At 46.0% G+C, this 25,130-nt stretch overlaps 1 protein-coding gene across 2 annotated transcripts in view; it reads right to left on the reverse strand.

The window, feature by feature from the left end:
* CNTNAP2 (contactin associated protein 2) overlaps window positions 1-25,130 on the reverse strand; it is a 1,988,831-nt gene that overhangs the window by 934,247 nt on the left and 1,029,454 nt on the right. For both annotated transcript variants that reach the window (XM_075586746.1, XM_075586748.1), the window contains one exon: window positions 15,569-15,833. In XM_075586746.1, coding sequence (XP_075442861.1) covers window positions 15,569-15,833 — 265 coding nt within the window. The remainder of the gene's footprint in view (window positions 1-15,568; window positions 15,834-25,130) is intronic.

Raw genomic sequence — 25,130 nt, forward strand, 5'->3', positions numbered from 1 at the left:
GAGGAGCTAAGACTCCGATAAATTTTTTATAGTACAGGTTGGAGAACCCTTCCGGGCCTGGGGCTTTTGATGCTTTTAAGTTTTTTACAACCGCCTCTAGTTCCTCCCTTGTGAAGTCTCGTTGAAGAGCCTCTCGCTCCTTTCTGTTTACTTGTGGCAAGGCTGCGTCTGCTAGGAATTTCTGTAGATTACTACTTGTCCTAGCATTGTGAACTACCTTCTCTCCATTATATAGCTGTTCGTAGAATTTCGCAAACTCCCCTACTATGACTTTAGGGTTTGAGGAACTCTGGCCTCCTGCGGTCGTAATAGATTGAATGTTAAAATTTGGTTTCCTATTACGGAGTCTGGTGGCTAGCATAGTGTCCGGTTTGTTAGCTTTCTCATAGAACTTCCTCTGCGTCCAACTCATGACCTTCTCCGCTCGGGAAGTAAGGAGGAGGTTTAGCTGAATTCTAACATCCTTCAACTCCCTCAGATCATCATCTCTACCTGTCCGGTTATGTAGAATAGAGAGCTCATGTAACCTGTGATAAAGCTGGGATAATTTGGCTTCCTTTTTCTTTTTCCTATTTGCCGCTATACCGATTAATACCCCCTAATCGTGGCCTTATGAGCCTCCCATAACAGTGAATGGGATTCCACACTGCCACTATTTATCCGAAAATACTCTGATATTTCAGATTTCACTTTGTTTTGGATCTCCGGGATTTTGATTATTGATTCATTTAGCTTCCAGTTTGCTCCCGGGCTGGCATTACTCAATTGAATGCATCTTAGCTCTACCGATGCATGGTCCGACCAAGTAATATCATGTATGCTTGTGTCGGAAATTTGTGGGACCATTCTGCCCGATACAAAGAAGTGGTCAATCCTACTGTAGCTGTCATGTGGGTGGGAGTAGAAAGAATAACTGCGGTCTCCCTGGTGCTGCTCTCTCCATATGTCCACCAGGCTAGTCTGTTTGAGGCCTTTCAGTAGTGAGCTATTCCCTTCTTTCTTATTATTTTTTTGGGACGTAGATCTGTCTACCTTTGCATTCATGACTGTGTTAAAGTCGCCACCTAGAATTATTTGTCCCTCAGCCCATAACTGAAGCTTCTGAAAGAATGTGTTGTAAAAGTCTAGTTGACCTTCATTTGGTGCATATATACACGCTAATGTCACTCTAACCTGCTTAAGGAGCCCGACCAGCACCAGATACCTTCCCTTTGGGTCCCTTTTAACCTTTTCAACCTGGAAGGGGGTGTGATTTTGAAACAGGATAGCTACACCTTTCTTTTTCTCTGCCCCTGATGCTAAGAAGAACTTTCGAAAGCTAGAATCGAGGAATTTCGGATTATTACGCGAGCTGAAGTGAGTCTCCTGTAGGAAGACCACGTCAGCCCCTCTCCTCTTGAACTCAGTGAAAGCGACTCTTCGCTTGCGTGGACTGTTGAGCCCTTTGGCGTTTTGCGAGATAAAAATTACCTCCATTTTATGCAGCAGTGTCTGTGTGGACCTAATATGTAAGCCGATCTGATCTTACCCCAGACCCTGGACATGCTCCGTTGGTGGCATCTGCTGACCCTCCTTCTTACGCCGGGGGGGCCCACTGGAGATTGTTTTTGTTGGTGGAAACTTCCTTGGTGGAGAATCACGCTCCCTCTTGCACCTTCAGGATGAGGATGGGATACATTGAAGGGAGGAAACACTGGGGAAAAGCAGGGAAAACAACCAACATATAAAGAAACATAGAGAACCATAGTGATCCCTCGGGACCCCAGGTTCGGTGCCCGGTTGTGGCTCCGCCTCTCTGGACCCACCTCCCTCCCAGTCCAGTCCCATGGCCCCTCCTGCAGACCATGTATTTCCGGGACTTTTGCAAGAGTGTGGGGGTAACCCACACCCCTGCCGCCGAAACGCATGTCTTCGGGTAGGATTAGTGGTGTTCTCCTATCTACCCGCCGGCATCAAATGTATATTTCAGGAACCGCCACCCCGGAACCCGGTGGCATGAAACTATGGGTATGACTAACTGTGCCTGTCTGGTATCTCCTGTCTTGTGTCTCCTCTGTGGGCACTCTACGTCCTGGGTTGCTTACTGAGGGTTCCCTCACTTTCTAGTTCCTGTCGTGTCTAGTCCTCCCCTATTGCCTCCCTTCCAGGCTACCATTCTGATGACCCTCTTGGGGTCTTGCTGGCCCATCTCCCTCTTTCTGTTCTCCCTGCAGCCCTCCGCCTCTCTGGGCCTCTCTAGACTTTCTCTCCTCCATCTCTCCCTGAACTCCCCCTATGTCCCCTCCCTTACTGCATTGCCCCCCTACCCCCTCTCGAATGCCCCCCTACCCCCTCTCGAATGCCCCCCTACCCCCTCCCGCATGCCCCCCTACCCCCTCCCGAATGCCCCCCCCACACCTCCCCGTACACGCCCCCCCACCACGTGTGCTCCACCGGAGGGGGAGAGAGGGCCGCCGCCCGGTGCAGCTGTTAAGGCCACCTCGCCTTGCTCCGGCGGCGGAATTCGCGCACCCCCGCCGGAGGTGTCAGGGCACTTCCTGGTCCGCGTCTCCGGCCTGACGTCACATCCGCCCCTGGATATCCGCCAGACCCCGTGAGCACGGCTGTGTGCGCTGTGGAGTCGCGTCACTCGGAGGCAGGTTGTGGGCGTGGAGGGATGCTTCTGTGGGCGGGCTCGCGCTGCTCCTCACTCCTTCCCGCCAAATGTGCCCCCTCCATGGAGATCTTCCCGCCGGCTGTCCTTCTTCTACAGGTGAAACCCCAATCGCCATTTTGGTTCCCAAAAGCAGGGTTTTCTTGATCTTTGTGCAGGGAAGGTAAACGGCTGTTTCACCGCTTGAGCTCCCGCTCTGCATCGTTTGTGGCCCGGCCAGGACTATAGTTCAGATTATACAGATCAGGCTTTGATTTCAACTTAGAACAGAACTTCTTAAACGGTGAGTGAAACTTTTAGGGGTTACTGGGCTTCTGGGTCAGCACTCTCTTTGCGCCTTTCTGCTGATGTGGGCACTGTCTCCCATACCGCGGGACGTGGTGGCCGTGCCTCCGGGCTCCCCGGTTCTGCTATCGCAGCTGCTATGCCCAGTTTTTTTAGAAAGTTTTTCCCCTCCGTGGGGTGCTTTAGCACGTGCGAGCGGCCATTCCGCATAACCACGAGGGCGAACGGGAAAGCCCACCTGTAGCGGACTTCCCGGTCTCGCAGCACTTTAGTGACCGGGTGGAGGGCCCTTCGTCGTGCTAGAGTGATAGGGGAGAGGTCTTGGTATATTGCCATAGAGATTCCCTCAAAGGTTACCGTGGGAGTGGACCTCGTGATTTTGCAGATCTCATCCTTGGTTCTATAATAGTGTAACCGGAGGATCACGTCTCTGGGCTGGTTGTTAGGTGTGGGGCGCGACCGCAGGGCACGGTGGCAGCGATCCATGGATAATTCAGCCTCTGTCTTGCCTGGCATGATGGAGGTCATCCACCTGCTGAGCAGCTCCTCTGGTTCAGGATCTCCTCTGGTATGCCCCTTATCCGCAGATTGTTGCGTCTGTCGCGGTTCTCACTGTCCTCCTGTCTGTCCTCTAGTTCTAGTACCCTGGCTTCCAGGTCTCCCATCCTTTTATTTGTTTCCCTGTGGCATCGTGCACTTTCCTCCATTCTTTCCTCTAATTCATTTGTGCGGGATCCGATTTGCTGGATATCTTTGCGTAGGCTCTCCACCTCTCCCCTAAAAAATGTTTTTAAATCAATGAGAAGCCGGGCGATTTCTTTCTTTATTACCCCTTTTTGCTCTGCTGATGTACCTTCCACCTCTGGGGTAGAATCAGAGTCTGAGGCTGCTGGTATCTCCTCCGGCCTTGCCTTGCTCCCCCCAGTGAAGTAGGCGCGCACGTCCGTTTTGCGCTTGTTTTTCTGTCTGGTCGTCGCCATTGCCCCCTTTATGTGGTATTATCTTAAGCAGTATATGTTCACAGTTTCGATGCTGTGTTTTGGACTCGGGTTGCTGCGCCCAAAATAGCTTTATTTAGCTTATTATTGCCGACGGGTAGTGGAGCCTCTGTCTTACACCTCCTGCACCATCCCCGTCGCGCATGCGCCTCCCTATTTTTGTGTTTTAAGGAGAGGGAGTGTAATTTAGATTGGAGTGTGACAATGTTGGCATCTCTTTCCCGTTTTCTTTTGGCCGTAAGATTAATTAGTGTGCCTCGTAGAGTTGTTTTATGAGCTTCCCACAACGTGAGGGGGGAGTTGACTGTTCCTAGATTAAGATGGAAAAATTGTTTGATTTCATTACCAATGGCCTCACACATCGAGGGGATTTTTAGTATAGATTAATTGAGTTTCCAATTCGCTCCTGGTCTAATGGCTTGAATATTATTGCACCTTAGCTCGATCGGCGCATGGTCCGACCACGAAATATCATGAATCCCAGCTAGGGAGACCATAGGAACCATTTGGCAGGATACAAAAAAGTAATCTATTCTGCTTTATGAGCCATGGGGATGGGAGTAAAACGTGTAGTCTCTGTCCGTCGGGTGCAACTCTCTCCAAATGTCAGTTAATTGATTAGCTTTGAGGCCCCGACGGAGAGAGAGCCCCGCTCTTCTGTTATCTGCACCCGTCCCTCCTGATCTGTCTATATGCGGTTGCATGGTACTCTAAATGATTCGCATAGGCGCCATAATTTCCTTAAATATAAATAGTGATATACAAATTAAAATACAAGTATACATAAGATGTTACCCAACCGGATACTTCTCAACCTTTTCAGGAAATTTGCTAAGATTTCCCACAGATGCATTCTTTGTTTGGGGTGAGAAGGGAGCGATCCAATCGGGAGCACCTCATGTGAAAATAAAAAACATAAAAAACAATAATAGTGTAGTGTGTTAATACAATGTGGGCTAGATGCAGGTCTTGGCTCTTGAGGATTTTCTACTTACAAGAGGTAATAAAAAGTAGAGCTTTTGTCTGACTCAGTCAGGAGGTATATATGTGGTTGGTCTTCTATTTCAATTTAAATTGATATTCAGTTCTCGTGTGGAGAGACTATTCCAGGGATGTTAACATTCAGATCTCCATGCGGTTCATGCAATAAACAAAACAGAAATAGCCCAGTAGTGCAGATTGCAAATACAAAGGATTTATATATAGAGGAACAAGAATTGTGCTCACACTAAGTACAATTGTATGTACATATAAAGGTTTCTTTAGCAATTATATGCGGTCGCATGACCATATTGAAGTCGCCCGCGAGCAGGACGGTCCCCTTAGCTGTGTGATCTAGGATCTTAAAAAATGATCGAAGAAGGATGCGTCCTGCACGCAAGGGGCATAGACCGATGCCAAGGTGACAAATTTGCCTCGGATTGTGCCAGTGATAATTACGTAACGGCCGTCCGTGTCTCTTTTGGTGGACTGTAGGATGAACGGGGTTGTGTTTCTAATCAAAATGGCTACTCCCCTTTTTTTGACTGAGGCTGAAGATAGGTAAACCTGGGAATTTGGGTGTATTTTGTATACTAAAATGTGTCTCCTGTAGTAGTAGGATATCTGCTTGTTTTCGTTTATAATCCGAGAATGCTAGCTTCCTTTTTGTGGGATTGTTGAAACCCTTAACATTGTGGGATATCAATATTAAAGCCGTAACTGAGAGTTTGTGTGTAGTTGCAACTTACTATTCGACCACTCACCCAATGAGTTTTCATTTGGACTGCGCATGACCGTGATTGGACCCAGTACCAGGGCTAGAGCCTCCTGCTCGCATCTCAGTTGGTCCCTAGACCGTGTGGAGAGGGGGGGTGGGTGGCGGGGGTAGGGTGGCAAGACAGAACACAGGAAAGTACAAAAGGAAAAAACTTATATTAAACCACAGAAACAGAACACGTATAAAAACACAAAAAACAAAATAAAATAAGAGCCCGACTCGGGGGCCCCCGAGTGCGGCTCTTCTGCCCATGGGAGAATGCAACTGCCCCGACGATCTTATTCTGCTTGGGGCTGTCCTCCCTGGGACTTGAAAGCGATCCCTTCTCTTCAGGGACCGACAAGAGAAACACATGTGTGCCGAAATGGGGAATCCCACCGCCGCCTGTTTGTATATCTGTGCAGCAGCGATCTTTCTGCTTGGCTAGAGGTTGGGAACTACAACGAGGAGCAGAACAAAAGCAACGTTAGTGAACTTCCCCCTCAAGCTTGAACGCAACTCTTGGGGGTAACGTTTTAAACCGTGTAAACTATCTAAACGATTAACCGATGTATTGAGAACAACCTGTACCCTGGCTGGGAATTTGCAGTGACCCGCCCCTATGCTTAATGTCCCCCTCCCTTACATCAATTGCCCTATGGGTGCTGCTGGCAAGGATCTATAGTAGGTGATTTAATCCTTGCTATCATAATCCTCTTTTTGTCTTCCTTCCCTTATCCAGCTCTTCCCTTCCTTGCCCCCACTCTTCACCTCCTTTCCCCCTGCTCATCCCCTCCTTGCCCCTCCCCTCCTTGCCCCCCACTCCTTCCCTCCTTGCCCCTCGTTCCTCCCCTCCTTGTCCCCTGCTCTCCCCTCCTTGCCATCCACTCTTCCCTTCCTCCTCTTCCCCTGTACCCTCCTGCCCCCTCTGCATCCTCCATGTCCTTCCCCCCTCTTCATCCTCTCTGACCTCCCCCCTCCCCCTCCTTTCATCCCCCCCCCTTTCATCCCACCTCCCCCTCCTTTCATCCCCCCTCCCCCTCCTTTCATCCCCCCTCCTTTCATCCCCCCTCCTTTCATCCCCCCTCCCCTTCTTTCATCCCCCCCTCCCCCTTCTTTCATCCCCCCTCCCCCTTCTTTCACCCCCCTCCTTTCATCCCCCCTCCCCCTCCTTTCATCCCCCCTCCCCCTCCTTTCATCCCCCTCTCCCCCTCCTTTCATCCCCCTCCCCCTCCTTTCACCCCCCCCTTCTTCATCCCCTCTCCCCCTCTTCATCCCCTCTTCATCCCCTCTCCTCCCCCCTCCACACTCCTCCTTGTCTGGAGGTCATCCCCCCTCCACACTCCTCCTTGTCTGGAGGTCATCCCCCCTCCACACTCCTCCTTTTCTGGAGGTCATTCCCCCTCCACACTCCTCCTTGTCTGGAGGTCATAATCCATCCCCCCCCTCCGGGCCAGCATCCATCCCCCCACCCTGGGCCAGCATCCATCTATCTCCCCCTCCCCCCCCGGACCAACTGATATTTCTGCCTCCAGCTGCCGCAGGGTAGCCTCAGTCTTCCCTCCGCCGCGCCACCTCCAGCAGTGCACGGTTCGCTCCCTGGTCTCCTCTTCCTGGTGTCTTCCGGTGCCGTGACGTCAACCGTGCGCGTCGCTGGTCCTGGGACTTGAGTCCAACTCTCGCGAGGAGACAGGGCCTCTCACTGACGTCATTGGGGAAGCCCGCGAAGGGCAGAGGCTGTCCCGTGCTCCGCGAGGAAGGAGGGAGGAGGAAGGAGGAAGAGAAGATGGCCGCCGCTCCGGATTTGCGAGCACGTCATGGAGGGGGTCACCCAGGTATTTGACCGTTGCCAGGGCTCAAGGGGGGAGATTTATTTCGGTCAGGCAGTTCCCATCACCGCATTTTAGGGGTTATAGTCCAGGCCTTTGAGGTAGTGGTGCCCAATACAAGCCTTTCAGGGGGAGCTGGCAGCTGACTTTGTAGCTCGAACCTCTGTGTGAGCGGTGCTAGCTCCATTTAACGTGGGGACTGGGAGGCCATCTCTAGCTGCCGTTAGCCTAGGGGGGCTCAGGGAGGGCTCCGAGGCACCCACCCGCTTGAGGAATTCTGCCCCGCTGTCCGCGTTCTTAAGGGTGTAAACTACCCCATTTTTTAGCACCAGCAGTGCACAGGGGAATAGCCACCGGTAGCGTATGTCCTGGTCCCTAAGAGCTCTAGTGACATGGGCTAAAGTGCGCCTTTTAGCTAGGGTAGCTGGGGACAGGTCCTGGAAAACTTGGAATTTGATCCGCTGAAATTCCATGACCTTGCTTTCCCTTGAAATTCTGCAGGTCTCCTCTTTGACCCGGTAATGGTGAACGCGCATTACTATGTCCCTGGGGGTGTCTCCTTTTTGGGGTCTCCCTCGTAGCGCCCGGTGACATCTGTCTAAAATCAGATCCCCTGCCGCCTTGTCCGGGAAAAGATGTTCAAGCCAGCTTGTTGCGAAAGCTTCAGGGTCAGTGATAGATTCGGGTACCCCCCGCAATCTGATATTGCACCTCCGATCCCTGTTCTCGCCATCCTCTATTTTGTCCTCCAGGGTTCTGACCTGCTCCATTAATGTATGAACTCGTGTTTGGGTCTGTGTTAGAACCCCTGCTGTCTCGTCCGACCTGGTCTCCAGGGTCGCCGTCCTCTCGCCCAGCGCATCCACGTCTTTTCTCAGAGCCCACAGCTCAGATTTAAAGATTTTTTTCATATTGGAACAAAATTCCTTCATGTCTTTGCACCACATGATGTCGTGATCCTCTGGTTCAGGCTCCTCGTCCGCAGCCTCCATCTCTGGGTCTGAGCAAGGTGGCGGGGCCTGGATCCCTGCTTTGCCTGTCTTTGCTGGATCTTTACTTTTAAAGTAAGTGGTGACAGGTTGGGTTTTTTTCCTGAGAGTTTTGCCCGTTGCCATCTCTGTAAATTTAGGAACACACTCGTGGGGAAATAAGCAGTGATCGCCCGCTGCTGCTGCTATATTTTGAGCTAAAGGCACCGGTGGGGAAGGAGCTCTGCCACTAAGCTGCCATTCACCTCCCCGACACCATGTGATCCTCTCCCCACATTTTTAACAGCTACATGGGATTGCGCTTTTTTCTTTTTTTCAATTCTTTAGGATAGGCATATCGTTTTTAGAGCTGCATCCTATGTTACATTCTCCTGACCAGTGCCTGATATTCTTTACACTATATTATTATAATACTATCACTTATTAATTCACTTAGTGCCATTTCCAGCGCTGATTTGTTTTTTAATATATATATATATATATATATATATATATATATATATATATACATATACATATACATATACATATACATACACACACATGCATACTGTATGTAAAACAATTTCTTTGATGTATCTCAAATTAAAAGGGATGACATAGCTCTCAATGCAAATGGATGTGACCAATATGTAATTCTTTTCTATTTCAACACTGAAAAACAGGGTGTTGGTAGAATCTAAAATTGTACTGTATATACATACAGCAAAGTATACATAAAACCAGGAGGCATCAGGGATAATGACTGCATGTAATTCAGTGGGTAATTGGAAATGTTATTTATCTTTCCATTCATGCTAGTAAGGAGTAAAAAGGAGTTCTACAAACAAGTTTAATGTTCTGTAGTTCTAAAATAAATTCATTTTTAATACCGTCATTAAACATTAAATGTTATCATTTTATTCCCATATGACTTTACTTTCACCTGGGGTCTGATACATAAGTGAATCGATTTGCTTATGACAGTGTGAGACTACAAAGGATTCCCTAGTGCTTAAAGCTGCCTCATGGCAGCAGGTAGATTTATCTGATGCAGATTTATGTGACAAAAATATATTTATATCTCAAATTTCTAATATGCTTGCAGTTGACAGGACATATAGAAAGACAGGGCCTTGAGCTGCTGCATTAACAATGAGATGTTAACTAAAGCAAAAAAATAAATAAGCTCAAGGCAAGGGAATTCAATTTCAAGTTTCCAGACGAACTGAATATTTCTTGAAAAAGAGCTAAAGAGTAAATCCATAAAAGAGGTGTCATCTGAGAAACTGTAACTGCAGAGCCACCTTTCTGCTCTAAATGGCAAAACTTTGTTGAACCCAAGGGACGGTTCTCTTTGGAACTGACAAAGATTCTATTGCATTTGAATATAATTCATACTATCAAAGATAGCCAGCAAACATACAGTGTTCTCTCTTTTCCCATGCAGACAGAAATATTTAATTTAAATTGGGATTAGAGCATATAATTAGACTGAGAAAATCCTTCAGATTCAAGTACATTTGGACTCATATACTGTATATTTCAAAGTTATGTTTAGCATTCCTAGAAAACTATATTGAATTATTTTTTACTAATTGTATATATGTCTGTGTTTGGAAAATCCACAAAAACATTATTTTCAACGGTGAAGGTGCCAGAGGGCGTCACATATCAGAGTTGCTTTTCTATATAATGAGCAGTGAAATATCTGTAGATCCTTTTGAATCATCCATACGTTGGTCAAAATTTTCTACTATTTTATTTCCTGTGCATTGCCAGACTGTAATATGAACATGGATTTAGAAAAAAAAGTTAACATATAACCTGCAATGAGATTTTCCACATTTACACTATTATAGACATAGTGATAACCAAGATCTCCACATTTTTTTTTAAAGTTGATCAAATGTTTTCAATAACAGTGCCTGGTGTGTACAGATGTTACCGGGGAAGGCGCAGCTCTGGACAGCAACAGTGTCTGCATTTGAAACAATGGACCGCGTCTCACGCATGGAATTGTCACAATCGTTTTCTCCTGCAATTCCCAGCCATGGGGAAAGTTAGTCAAGCTACATATGCAAATAAAAAATAAGGATCTAAAATAACATGAATGTACACTGACTAAGGAAGTTTTGTCTGTTTTATACGTTCAAATATTCTATGCTTTTAATTTATATAAAACCAGGGCATAAACTTGAGCTTAGGTGAAAAATGTGCACCCACTCTATTAGTTGATTTATGTACATTGAAATTATATATTAAAAAAATATATGAAACTGGTAATGTAAATTAATTCCAAAATTACTAAGGCTGAATGTCATTTGTAGCATGTTACAGCAAATACAAATATTACTTGTGAGCCCATTCACGTCTCAGACAAGACTGCAACCCTGATTTTCACCATTATCTCCTAGCATACAGTGCTTCCACTGCAGCCAGGGATTCTGGGAATTGACATGCAAATAAGTACACAGTTTCATCTTTTGCTTCTCACTACCATATTCCTGTAGTTTGACAATTTTAATTGAAATCACTGTAGCTTATTAATGCAATTTTTTTGCACAAGGGTTTCATATTGTAATAAGGTAAAGAGGCTTCTGATTATATCTGTTTATTTTTACATATCTATCACCCCTGTGAGATTCTTACTTGTCTATGGGATTTAAGGAGTTAACTCCTAGTAATCTTCTTTAGATAATATGTTGCAAAGTGACCAGACATGGGGCCTTGCCACACCTTATTCTAGAATATGCTGGAAGGGTCACCTGATCTAGGGTCTTAGTACAAGCTAAGCCCCGCCCTTTCTGCCCAGAGAAAGGGGAAGGGAGAAAGGTCTTAAATAGGAGGGGAGAAGAGCCACCCTAAGATCCCTGGAGGAACCAGAGGAGGGGGTCTCACCTGTAAATATGTATGTACACAGTTTTGTAGTTGGGTAACTAGTGTAGAAGTCTCTTTTTTATTTGCGTGACAGGGAAATGTCACTACCAATTTTAGGGTCCCCCTATATGACCCTAAGGTGCGTGCTACCCACAAGAGGGAATGGCAAGGCACTGCACTATAGGCTCCTCAGTGATAGGGTCTTAGGGTATCACTCAATGGCTGCCAGAGGGATAGGTTGCCAACTGCCCTCAACTCAGAAGGTAAGCATTTAGCTATGTTAGAGGGATAGGGTGTGTATCCTCAAGCATTAGGGCACCCTGCCAACAGGACAAGAGGACGTGGGAGCGACCATTCTCTGGGAAAAAGTATTACCAGTAAAGTGACAAAGGAAAGATTTGTGCCTCTTTGGGAATGCTGGTCTGAGCATTCTAAAGAAGAAGTTGTTGTTGAATTGTATCCACAAATAAAGTCAAAGAGAAGTTCCCGGCGCCCTACCTTCATTTGCTCACCGCACCAGCCTGCACATGTGCCAACACCCTGAGAGATAAGGTAATAAGGGCCCCTGAGCATCACCCACACAACACCTGAGAGACATTGGGACACTTCTGTGTGGCCCCTCTTCTGTTGGCGGGGGGAGAAGTGTTAAACATGCATCTTACCGTACATATGGTACAATTGTATTAAAAGTACATTTTGCGTTTCCTCAACCCCTCTCCCAAAAAAAAACAACAATAAAAAAAAAACTATTAGTCCATAGCTATCAAAGTGTCCCAATAGTTTTTTGGGTGATTTGTAACATACGATCAATCTAACTACAATCATGAAATAGCAAACTTTTCTATATTTTGGTTTGCTCATGGGTTATTTGAATGTCTCTATTTTCAAGATTATCACATTCGAAAAAAGAATCTCCACTCAAAGAAGAATCTATTTTACCAGGCAGTCAAAATATCCTGACTGCCTATAAATACCTGATAAATTTAATCCACGATCTTGCAGTTTTGGAAATCCAAAAACCAAACTGTACTGTGCATTCAGGAGTGGGACACTTGTGGCTTAGGCCCTTCTCAGTTATATTTTTTTTCTCCTTATTTCAAACAAAATATATATTTGTAATCTGTGCTAGAACATAAGGAAAGAATATATAGTACAGGCATACCCCAGTTTAAGGACACTCACTTTAAGTACACTCGCGAGTAAGGACATATCGCCCAATAGGCAAACGGCAGCTCGCACATTTGCATATCGGCACGTCCTGAACAGCAATACCAGCTCCCTACCTGTACCGAAGCTGTGTGCAAGCGGGGAGACTATAGAGCCTGTTACAAATGCGTTATTTACATCAGTTATGCACGGGTATGACGATTGCAGTACAGTACATGCATCGATAAGTGGGAATAGGTAGTGCTTCACTTTAAGTACATTTTCGCTTTACATACATGCTCCGGTCCCATTGCGTATGTTAATGCGGGGTGTACCTGTACTTCTATGTTTATACATGTTTCTAATACTCTTACAGTTACGCATTATTTGCATTGTTCGTTTTAATTTTTCTTGTTTCAGAGCTTGCAAACACAGATACTCAGGCATCCAAAGACATCTTGTGGTCTGTTTACTTTAATGGGCCATAAGTTTTTTACTGGCACTGGAGCATTCTTATAGCATAACACCACTTAGCAAATATGGCCCTCAATGTGTGTCAAACATTTTCATTAAGTGAGATATAAAGAGAGGACAATCCTCAAACTGCGTCCTAATATTTCAACAATTGACACAATGGGCCTCATGTTCAACTGTTTCTAGAGCTGTGCTAAGGTCTGTTGAATTTGGAAAATTTGGGTTTCATGAGAATAATGAACCTGAATGAGCACTTACAGTAGCAAACGTATGGAGGAGGCATATGGCCAATAAAATTACATCACTACTATATAATTTACCTATATTGGTAAGCCGAGCGGTCGCACAGCCATAGAGCTCTGTGCAGGATCACAGGGGAATAGGCGGCAATGGAACAGAAAAGTGCCCCAAATTAGCCCCAGATGCACAGGAAGCCCCCGAACCATAACCAGATGCCCGCTGAGTGGCATCCAAAGCAGCCGACAGTCACGAGCGCCAGAAAAGCCACCCAGAAGCTGAGGAACTGGCGGCGGGTGCTTGGGAAGTGGTGGGAGTGACACCCCACCCCCATCCCCACTGAAGCTCCGGGGACCCGGAGCCCCCACCTCTCCTGGGGCTGCAGAGCAGATACTCTGCTGGGTGGTAGGGAGAGCACATACTGCCCCCTGACCGGAGGTACAGTCAGGGGACTGTGGATGTGAGATCTGGCAGGCCGGCTGGCCCGTGCCTCCCAGTCCCAGAATCCAAGATGGCTGCCACCCACTGGAATGAGTGAGGGAGGGAGCTAAGGGAGATGTAGCAGGCAACAGACAAGACAGCCACCTAGATGGGGTACAGTGACCACAGGGGAGCTACTACTACAGTACTATATGAGCCAAACAAAATAACCATATAGCCACGCATTACCAAACATTAAACTAAATTGCCCTAAAGCAAACTAAAACAAAATAGAAGGCAAGGGAGCAACAGCACTGTAGAAAATGGCCACTACAACAAAAAAAAATCTGCAGCAGCTGAAAGCACACTTCAGAGGTTAAGACGATCGGAGATAGGGCCAAAGTACACAGGCACAGCGGAATCGCGAACACCATCTTGCTCTCCGCAAGGCACGCCTGGGCAGGGAAAATAAAAAGATGTTGTAATGGCTGAAGGCCAGGTAGAATATGCTACAAAAGCAGACCTGACAAATCTAGCAACCAAAGAAGACATACAAAAGCTGTTAACAGACTAAATGCTACTGTTTAAAACCAAACTGTCTGAGATCAAAAAGGATATTACTACTCTAGGAGACAGGGTAGATGAGCTGGAGAAAGAAGCTGGAACGGTCTCAGCAGCACAGGAGTATGTAACCCATAAAGTGCAGGAACAGGATGAGACTGTACAGAATATGCTCCTGCATATCGAAGATCTGGATAATAGAGGGAGATGCTCTAATATAAGTATCAGGGGTATACCTGAAACGGTGGAATCCCAAGAGTTGGTCCCATATCTACAAAAATTACTCTCCCATGTGACGGACAAAACACAGAAATGGACCTGGAAGATGGACAGGGCACACAGTGCGCTTAGACCCAGACCTAGACCATCAGACCCCCCGAGAGACACTGTCATAAAAATGCAAGATTTTATGGAAAAGGAACTAATTATGCAGAAGGCCAGAAGCATTAATAATATAGAACATGAGGGGGCCCGGATCCAGCTGTATAATGACCTCTCCACAACGACATTGTTCATTTTATGTTTTTAAATAAAACTCTTTAATTGCATATTGTTTGCCTTGATTGCTAATTGTACAGTAGCTGCATTCTGGGTTAGCACATACAACATTCTACCAGTCATTGAATAGTTTATTTTAAGCGGTAGCACAACTTTATGGTTAAGAGGATGTGATGGAGTCCTTAATAGTAAAAACAAGAGAATGCCAATAGTGACTTTTGACAGATTGGTTGAGAAATAAAAGTTTTCTGTACCTATTGAGGCTTATGACTAAATCTTGTTTGAGATTTAATTACAGGGTATCAAAATATCACTTGTGAGCACATTCATATGTCTCAGACAGGTCTGCAACCCAGCTTTTCACCATTATTTCTTAGCATACAATGCTTCAACTGCAGCCAGGAATTCTGGGAAATGACATGCAAATGAGTCACACAATGTAAGCATATGCTTGCTCTATTGCACAGCTTTTGAGCACAGCCAGTAAATCTAGTCACGGACAGCTACTTCGGCTTTATTAAAACAATGAGTTACAGTAAATGACTGTATAGGAAAACACACAAATTATTCCTGATTAAGGGCCCCAAAGAGTTAACACTGTCGCTAAAGATATTAAGACAGAGAAACACAGAGGGAACATTTTAAAATAAAGAAATACAAGCTCACAATACAATAATGAAGCTAAGGAGCACATTATGTGGAAATGAATATACTGTACCAATGTTATTTTTACTCTTCTCTCCATATCAACAGGAAACCTATCAAATGTACTAACAATATTTATTGAAATTCAAGTCACGTGAATAAATAAAGCAGGAAATAATCACTCGTCAATTAAAATGGTCCTTTGTACACCAAGTAGTATAAAACGTACAGCCTACCTGAAGAGATATCAATGCGATTCCTCTTGAACTTGGTGATGTTGATGTGAACACTGACTTTGCCTTCAGTTAAATCGATTTCTACATTGCCTAGTTCATCCGCAAAGGTGTTGAAGAGGAGAAGCCCACTTGGATTCCAAGTACGAAACTGAAACGTTACTGAGAACAGGTCTTCAGCTGGCCTCCCATGGACTTCCAAGTAACTGGTAGCATTAAAAAAGACTGACACTGAATGTGATTCAACACAGGTAAAACTTAAATTGGCCTGAAAAAGATAATATAAAGGCGACATTGTGGATTACTGACTTAAAAATGAATTGATAATATTTGTTATACAGTACAATTCTTGTAATGAAAATCAGAAATGGTCCAAGTGGCTACAAGCATGAATTTCTGCAGATACCACTGTAACGCATTTTTCCTTTATATATCTACCCAAACCCACCTTCAAACTACATGTGGGAAAGACAGTTGTGCAAAAAAAGGAGCATGTCTAAGATACCTGGGATTTATGATAATAGCAGTCATTTAAATATGCTTTGCATATCCTATTAGCATATATCCCAGGTGTGCTCTCTCTATTGAGCCTAGTGAGATCAATAATGGCCGTGGTTTGTACATATAATTAGCTTTGTAGATTTGCGTTAACTTCAGGAAACATAACGTCCGTTACTGATTTTGATAACTTGACATTGTTAGCCCTGAGTTAAGGGAGATTTGTGGATCTGGGCCATAGTGTCTAGACATTATTTTTGACGTTGCAGCTTAACATGTTTTGACCAAAAGATTGAACTAAATGACCCATACTAATGAGAGGAAAAACATATAGAAATGAGTCAAATACTTTGTTATATTGGATGTGGATTGGGGCTTCTTTGTTACTTTTGTATATTAGAGGACACTTTCCCAGTAGCGCTCCAGTTGGCACAATTAAATATATACAGTAAATATATAACAATGTGGGTTCGGGTTTTGAGCTTGCTGAGGTTGTGTGTAGGTAATTATAACTTGTTGGGAGGTGTGTGGACTAGCGATGGGTACATTTTTCCCATCGAGTTTGTAATCTGACGCGGATTGGCCTGTTCCTTTCAGCTGCAGAATTCAACGGATCAGTCTCAAAAAGTCACATTCGCTGGGGTTTTCTGTCACTGAAAATGCACCCATCAGATTAGTCACCTGAATCTGACAAACGGGATTATAATATGGCGAGGAGGAGCCGAGAAGGAGTATATTATAAATAGTGCTGCAGCCTCAAGCTTTAGCCATTGTGTTGCAGGGTTTTGCTGGGGGTTGGTTAGGCTGTTGTTGCTATAGTACTAAAGCTTAAAAATGTATATAATATTAATTTAATAAAAATTGTAGCTGAACCATTAACGAGCCATTAACCTGTGGCTGGCTGTAGTTTCAGTTAAGTACTACTCTTCTAGTGAGTTAACCCTTGTCAGGCCCCTGTACTGTACATGTTTCTATTGGTAGTATGTTAACATGCAAAGTATACAGCAGTTTATTAATATTAATCTTAAATAATCACAATAATAATATTCAAGAACATTTACTGCTGTCAAATATTACAGATTGGAGCAATGAAATTAAAAGAAACTGTTCTGTTACTGTTGCTTATTTGCCTTCCACTTAGCACTTGATATAATAAGAAGTTAATATGATTTTTTTAGTGACCTGTAAACTTTCAGTTGATGTAATTACTAGTGAAGTCAAGGATGGGTGAAACAGGTAATTGTTTGGGTGTGTTACATCATGTACAGCACTGGTTGTTTATCTAAAGGGCTGCACAATAATAAGGGATTCATTTTGTCATACACATTGCTTACAAGTATTTATTTAAACTGGGCTAACCTCCATCCATGTTCATTTCCATGTTTTTAGGAAATATTGAATAATTATTCTATAAATTATATGAAAACGCATTCTCACACTTCTGTTTTGCTCTTCATTGCTAAAAATACAACTTTTGTCTGTCTTGTACTCTGAAATAAATGTTGGTCCAAAACCATTTTAGTGAGTTATTACTTTTTGTAAATTTAAAGATTATGTACCAAGTACATTTTTCACGCTAAATTGTGGTGAAGAATGAAAACAAAAAAAAAACCTTGGATGAGAAATTTGAAAATCCATATATATTTAATTAGACATGAATTGATTTTATGGCGAGTTGCAGCAGCACAAGTGTTCGACTGAAATGAAACATCATTACTATTTGTTTTATAACACTTTGTTTGTCATTGGAAACCAGCACCTCTGGCATATAAACAGTGTGGCAGGAGAAATGTTATACACAGCACAGTCTACAGTATGGCTAATACTGTCCTATGTATATATTGTATGTCTTTATGGCCGGGAGTTATGAAACTCCTTTAAAACGGAGCTACTGTAATATCGCACCCGCACAAAAAAAATGTTATCCCTGCAATTTTGTGACACAAGTCATCAGGATTGCGGTAATAATTTACTGGATGCAATATCATTTTAGCTGATACGATGCTAGAATGAATGCGGTCGTTAATACCGCATTAATACCAGCAACACGTTTGCATTACTACTACACTATGTCTACCAAAGCGTTCTGTAATATCAATTATCACAGAACTCTGATTCAAAATAAAGAATAACATCAATTTGGGTCACCATGTAATAGTGATGGATTCAAGGTTTATCACTTTGAATGTTGTGGAAAGCAACCCCCCCACAAGAGATGCACAGTTTATTTTTCAGTAATGTTTTCAGCAATGATTTTAGCAATGCACTGGTACAGTAGGACTTAGATTATTACAAATTCGATTACATTCTTCCCAACCTGTGTTGGAAATCCCAAGAACATCAAAATTCCCAAGAAAGTCTAAACATGTGTAGCCCCGGTAAGAAATGGGGGCTATATATCTTTCTCCTACTGGTGTAAGTCCTGCTAAGGGCAGGCCGCCAGTAGTTATCATGGGTTTCCCCCGCTTCAAGCCTGATTGGTGGAGGTAGGCCCCCTGACTCTGTGTGGAAAGCAGAGACACAGGGGAGGGGCCTGCTGACATCATGAGGGGCAGGGTTGTCTCTATTTAGTTGCCTGATCCTGTCAGTCTGTGGGAGTCTGTTTCTGGAAAGGAGTTGGTGTTGGAGTGCCTGACTGGACAGTCAGGATTAGAGTGATACCTGTGCCAAGAGGAGAAGATAATGCCCAGCCTGATTAGAGCTGATAGCACTATAGTGCAGTGGACCAAGGCCCCTCACCCTGATCAGGGGATGAGGGGGGGAAGCTAGCCTCACCCAGAGGGTATACTCCTTGGGGTGGGTGTCGGGAGTATTGGAGCTCCATACAGCCCATCCTGCAGGGGTACAGCCTGAAGGAGAAGGAGAGGAGGACAAGGCCCTGTACACTGTATCTGAGTGCTGCTGTGTATGCTGCTATTGCTGCTGGAGAATAAAGAGACATTGCTGCTTTTACAAAAGACTTGTGTGTGTGAGACTGAAATCTCTCGCCCTGAGGCAAATGGCTCTCTGGAAGGATTTCACCCTACATCCTAAGGGCTTACCAGAGATGGAGGCGCTGCACCGTTGCTGTGAAAGATGAAGGCATATGCCCCAGAAGCCTGTCCCTGTTGTCCCCTATACCATCGCGGGAGACTCAGGCCCTCCTGTTCCTCACAGGTATGCACCACCAAAAGAGACGTAGCCAGCCCTCACTACACCCTACGGGTCCAGTCTGCGACCGGGGGGTGGGGGGGGGGCGGGAACATGGCTTACACATGAAAACATTATTTGATTTAAATGATTAGCAAGCTACAGTATTAGTTGTCCATTAAATGGGCAATAAAAACGAAGCTGGAGTCTTTATCTCCACTTTAAATAACATAAAAGTGGAAAATAAATTTGACGGGCTACACCTACAGTATAACTGTGCTAATTTTGAGTATGTGCACTCATATCTAAAGTAGGTACCTTTAAACTTCCTATATCATTTGCATCAAGAATTTGGTGTTCTTTAGTACAATATGCGGGTGTCATTTTTTTTGGTCAAGGTTAGGACTTTGCCAACTAGAATTTAATGGCAAAAAGTACATAATAATGCACTTGGGTTACAAAAATGTGGATATCATATATATTTATACTTTTATAATGACATTTGTAAAGTAATTTGAACTGCTTAGTTCGGGTCTTTTTATCCCAGATACGCAGAAACATTTAAGAAATTCAGCTAATAAAGCTCTTAAAACTGTCCTTACTCCAAGCAACCTTGACATTATTATTTTTTTACCACCACACAGGACAAATGTTATTAGCTGAGCAATTCATAATGTGATTAATGTCTCCTGATATGGATAACACATTGGTTGCAGGATAAGTGACAGAGGGTTGTGGAAACTGGAGTAAATTTAGAAGAGGGTAAGGTGAACAGTGGAGTATCTCAGATAGCGTTTCCGACAGCTTTCCCGTGGCTTAGAACTAGAGTTTCCACCGGGGGCTCCCCATGTTGGTGGCCTTGCGAGATGCCCACCCCTTTCTCTTACACACTTGCTTTCTCACTCACCTCCTTGCTCTCTAACCCACCCCCTGAATTTCTCTCATCACCTCTGTCTCTCATTCCCCCTCTCACTTTACCCCTCCCTCCATTACACCACTACCTTACCCCCTCCCTGTCCCTCTCTTTCTCAATCACTCATCCCCTCTCTCGCTCAGTCCCCCTTCTCACTCTTCCACCTCACTCCTCATTCTCTTACACGCCCTCTCTTGCTCACTCAAAGCCCCCCACTTCACTCAATGCCACCCCCTTCTAACACTCAATCCCCCCTCCTCACCCCTCACACTCAATACCCCTTCCTCTTCCCCCTGTCAGGACGTGCTCACCACAAACGAGACGGGACCACAGTGCTGAGGTGGGATAGGATATAACGCCACCCACAGCTACAAGGGCACGTCTTGAGAGTAGAGTGGTCTGGGAGTCCGGATCGGGGCAGGAGAGGTACGGATGGTAGAGGGTGCTGTTTGCCAAGTCCGGGGTTAGAGAGAAGGACGTAATCGTTTACCGTTTGCCGGGTTCGGGGTGCCAGAGGTGCGGAGAGTCGTGTTGCCGTATGCCGAGTTCGGGATGCCAGAGGTGCGGGTAGTCGTAGCGGAAGCCGGTTCGGTACACGAGGAAGACTGCAAAACAAGACAGGACAAGACAGGACTAGGGAGGCAGAGAGTGGTGAGAACAACTGGTTCTATGCTCAGCCAACGAGTCAGTAACACTGTAGGGTATATGTAGGAGAGAGGGTCCAATAGCAGAGCAGCAAGGTGGGGGTGTGTGGAAGGGCCAGGCTACGGCAGGGATAGGTCCAGCATGAGTCCCAGGGGAGGAGCCATAAAGCCCAATAGTAAGACTGCATTTGATTGCAGCAATAGATTGAGGTGCTGTGCCTTTAAGGGGTTGGTGCGGCTCCATGTGGCCGCGCCTCTGTGTAGCTGCGCTTGCGGGCGCGTGACCGGGCATACCCGCCGGCCCAACAGTAGAAGAAGAGCATTGGCGTGCACGCGCGCGCCCACGTGGAGCTGCGATCGGCGTTCTGGAGAGAGGCTGCCTGAGTGCCGCGGGGGGACCCGGCGGAGCTGCAGGTGAGTGGGGAGCACGCCGAGGGCGGCATTACTCCCAGACCCTTACAGTACCCCCCCCCCATTCAGGGGCGATCTCCGGGCGTCCATGACATGGCTTGGAGGGATTCTAACGATGGAAAGCCTGGACGAGTCGAGGCGCGTGGAGATCCCAGTGGGGAATCCAGGAACGTTCCTCTGGTCCAAACCCCCTCCAGTGGACCAGGTATTGTACTCCTCCTCTGGAAATCCTAGAATCCAGGATAGACTGAACCTCATACTCCTGTTGACCTTGGATCAGAAGAGGAAGTGGAGGAGACGTGGTCTTAGAAAAGCGAGGACTCTGGAATGCTGGTTTAAGCAAAGATACATGAAAGACTAAAGGGATCTTCATCGAGGGTGGAAGGCGCAAGCGATAAGCCACAGGATTAATCCTCCTGACCACAGGAATGGGACCGAGGAATTTGGGTGCTAGCTTCATGGTAGGAACCTTTAGTCGGATATTCCTGGAAGAAAGCCAAACCCTGTCTCCTGGGACGAATTCCGGGACCGGGCGTCGAAGGCGGTCTGCCTGGAGTTTCTGTCTCCCTGTGGCCACCCTTAAGTTCTCCTGAATCCTTGTCCATAAGTCTTTCAGCCAGGAGATGCACTTGTCAACCGCTGGTACTCCTGAGGTTAGAGGGGATAAGGGTAGACGGGAAGGGTGAAAGCCACAATTTATGAAGAAGGGAGATTCTTGAGTGGAGTCATTGCGAAGGGAGTTAAGAGCAAACTCAGCCCAAGGGAGCAGATCCACCCAATCATCCTGTGTATCCGTTATAAAACACCGAAGGTATTGTTCCAAGTTTTGGTTGGCCCTCTCCTTCTGCCCATTGGTCTTGGGGTGGTATCCCGAGGAGAATTGAAGTGAAATACCCAATTTTCGGGAAAAGGCTCGCCAAAATCTTGACACAAATTGGGACCCACGATCAGAGACGATGGTTGAAGGCACTCCGTGAAGACGAAAAATCTCCTGGATGAAAACATCCGCAAGCCTGGAGGAATTTGGAAGACCCCTCAAGGGAACAAGGTGAGTCTGTTTGGAAAAACAATCAATTACCACAAGAATCGTATTCTTCCCTTTGGAGTCTGGGAGCTCTACAATGAAGTCCATAGAAATATGGTTCCAGGGGCGGTTTGGAATGTATAAGGGAAGAAGAAGGCCTGCTGGTCTGACCCGGGGTACTTTGTTGTGAGCGCAAGTGCCACACGCTTTAACAAACTCCTCCACATCCTTAGCCCTCTCTGGCCACCAGAAGGTACGTTGAACAAGGTCGATGGTTTTCAGTATCCCTGGATGTCCTGCTGATTTAGAGGAATGGCACCACTCGAGAACCCTTTTGCGGTGTTGGGGTGCCGTGTAGAGTCTTCCCTCCGGAACCTTGAGCCCCATCGGAGCTTGTGATTGCTCGGATTGAATCTGGTCCATAATATCAAAGGAGTTGGCGGACAGAATACATCTAGAGGGAATAATCATCTCTAGCTGTTCTACAGACGTGTCCTCTGCAAGGAACTGTCGAGACAGAGCGTCCGCCTTTAGATTTTTGGAGCCAGGAATAAAGGAGATGAGAAAATTGAATCGTGAAAAAAATAGTGCCCAGCGGGCTTGTCGAGAGCTCAAACGACGTGCCCCTTCTAAGTAGAGAAGGTTCTTATGGTCCGTGAGTATGGTTATAGGTGTCTCCGTACTTTCTAAGAAGTGTCTCCACTCTTCTAATGCCAACTTGATAGCCAAAAGCTCCCGGTTCCCGACATCGTAATTCCGTTCTGCGGACGAGAATTTCTTCGAGAAGAAGGCACATAGGTGTAGTCTGGCTAAGGGAGGGATCCTTTGGGATAAGACAGCCCCAACCCCGATGTCAGAGGCATCTACCTCCAAGGTAAATGGAAGTTTAGGGTCTGGGTGGGTGAGGATAGGGGCAGACACAAAAGCCTTCTTCAGAAGATTAAATACCTGTATGGTGGTCTCAGACCATGATGAAGGATCTGCACCCTTCTTCTTGAGAGCAGTTATGGGAGATACCGTAGAAGAAAAATTGCGAATGAAGCGTCGATAATAGTTTGCAAAACCTAGAAAGCGTTGCACGGCTTTGAGAGTGGTCGGACGTGGCCAGTCCAAAATAGCCTTAAGTTTTTCTGGATCCATATTGAATCCGGAGTAAGAGATAACGTATCCCAAAAATGCCACAGACTTGAGATGGAACTGACATTTCTCCAATTTCGCAAAGAGATGGTTCTCCCGGAGGCGTAACAGCACCTGTTGAACGTGTTTGATGTGTTCTTGAGGGTATTTATAAAAGATTAGGATGTCATCTAGGTAGACGATAAGAAATTTGTTAAGAATGTCCCGAAAAATCTCATTGACGAAATCCTGGAAAACTGCTGGTGCGTTGCACAGACCGAACGGCATGACCAGGTATTCATAGTGGCCGTCATGGGTGTTAAAAGCAGTCTTCCACTCGTCCCCCTCACGTATCCTTACTAAATTGTAGGCACCTCTTAAATCCAATTTAGAAAAGATAGTTGCTCCCTGAAGACGGTCGAAGAGTTCCGGTATCAAGGGCAGTGGGTAGCGGTTCTTGCGTGTGATGTTATTCAAACCCCGGTAGTCTATGCATGGACGAAGAGAACCGTCCTTCTTTTTGACGAAAAAGAAGCCTGCTCCGACTGGAGAGGAAGACTTTTGGATGAAACCCCTCTCTAAATTCTCTGCAATGTAAGTGTTCATGGCTTTAGTCTCTGGGAGAGAGAGAGGATAGGATCGTCCTCTGGGAAGAGGTGCCCCGGGTAGTATGTCAATAGGACAGTCGAAAGGACGGTGCGGAGGTAGAACCTCGGAACGTGCTTTGTCGAACACATCACGGAATTCCCAATACACAGGAGGTAGGGAGTCGACCTTCTCTGGCAGGGTAGACAACCCACCAATCTTCTGGAAAATCCTGGTACATGTCTTGGCACAAGGAGCACCCCACTGGATGGGTTCCCGATCCGTCCAGTCGATGCGAGGATTATGGAGTTGAAGCCAAGGAAGACCATAAATCAGCTCAACAGAGGGAGTGTGGATAACATCGAGGGTAATGATCTCCGTATGAACGTTGATGCACTGCAGTAGGAGAGGCACCGTCTGTAGCGTGATGAATGCCGGCTGTAGAGGTCGACCGTCAATGGCCTCCAGACCTACTGGCGTCTTCTTACTGATAAATGGAATATTGTTCCGTCTAGCAAAAGTCTCATCGATGAAATTGCCTGCGGAACCGGAGTCAATGAACGCCCGTGCTTGAGTGTGAAACCCCTCTCCAGACAGTGTTATTGGCAACATTATCCTGGTGGGAAGGACGTCCTTGATGATGGGAGAAAGTGTCAGTATTCCCAACGAAACTCTCCGGGATTTCATTGGGAGTTGGCGTTTATCAGCTTGTGGGGACACTGGGGTACTATGTGACCGGAATTGCCACAGTACATGCAGAGACCGGCATTGCGCCGACGTTGTTTCTCGGCAGCAGACAGCTTGTTACCTCCCAACTGCATTGGTTCCGGGGCGTCCCTGGAAGGGGGTGTAGGAGCCATGAACGATGGAGCAAGATGCCTTGAAACCTGTTGACGGTAACGAGAACGTTCAGTTCTCCGCTCCTGCAGACGCTGGTCCACTCGAACGCACAGACCGATCAAATCCTCTAAGTCAGTGGGACGTTCCCGCACTGCGAGCTCATCCTTAAGGGATTCAGACAGATCTTGCCAAAACGCTGAAGATAGTGCTTCATTATTCCATCCCGTCTCAACAGCAAGTGTGCGGAACTCCACAGCGTACCGGGCGACGGGTCGACCTCCCTGGGTTATGTGATGAAGAGAAGATGCTGCGGTTAATTGCCGTGCAGGGGTGTTGAAGACTCTTCGGAACTCCTCGACGAAGAGATCGATGTCCTGTGTGAGAGGACCTTGTTGTTCCCAGATG

This window comes from Ascaphus truei, chromosome 2 (genome assembly GCF_040206685.1).
Source record: "Ascaphus truei isolate aAscTru1 chromosome 2, aAscTru1.hap1, whole genome shotgun sequence".
Lineage (NCBI taxonomy): Eukaryota > Metazoa > Chordata > Amphibia > Anura > Ascaphidae > Ascaphus > Ascaphus truei.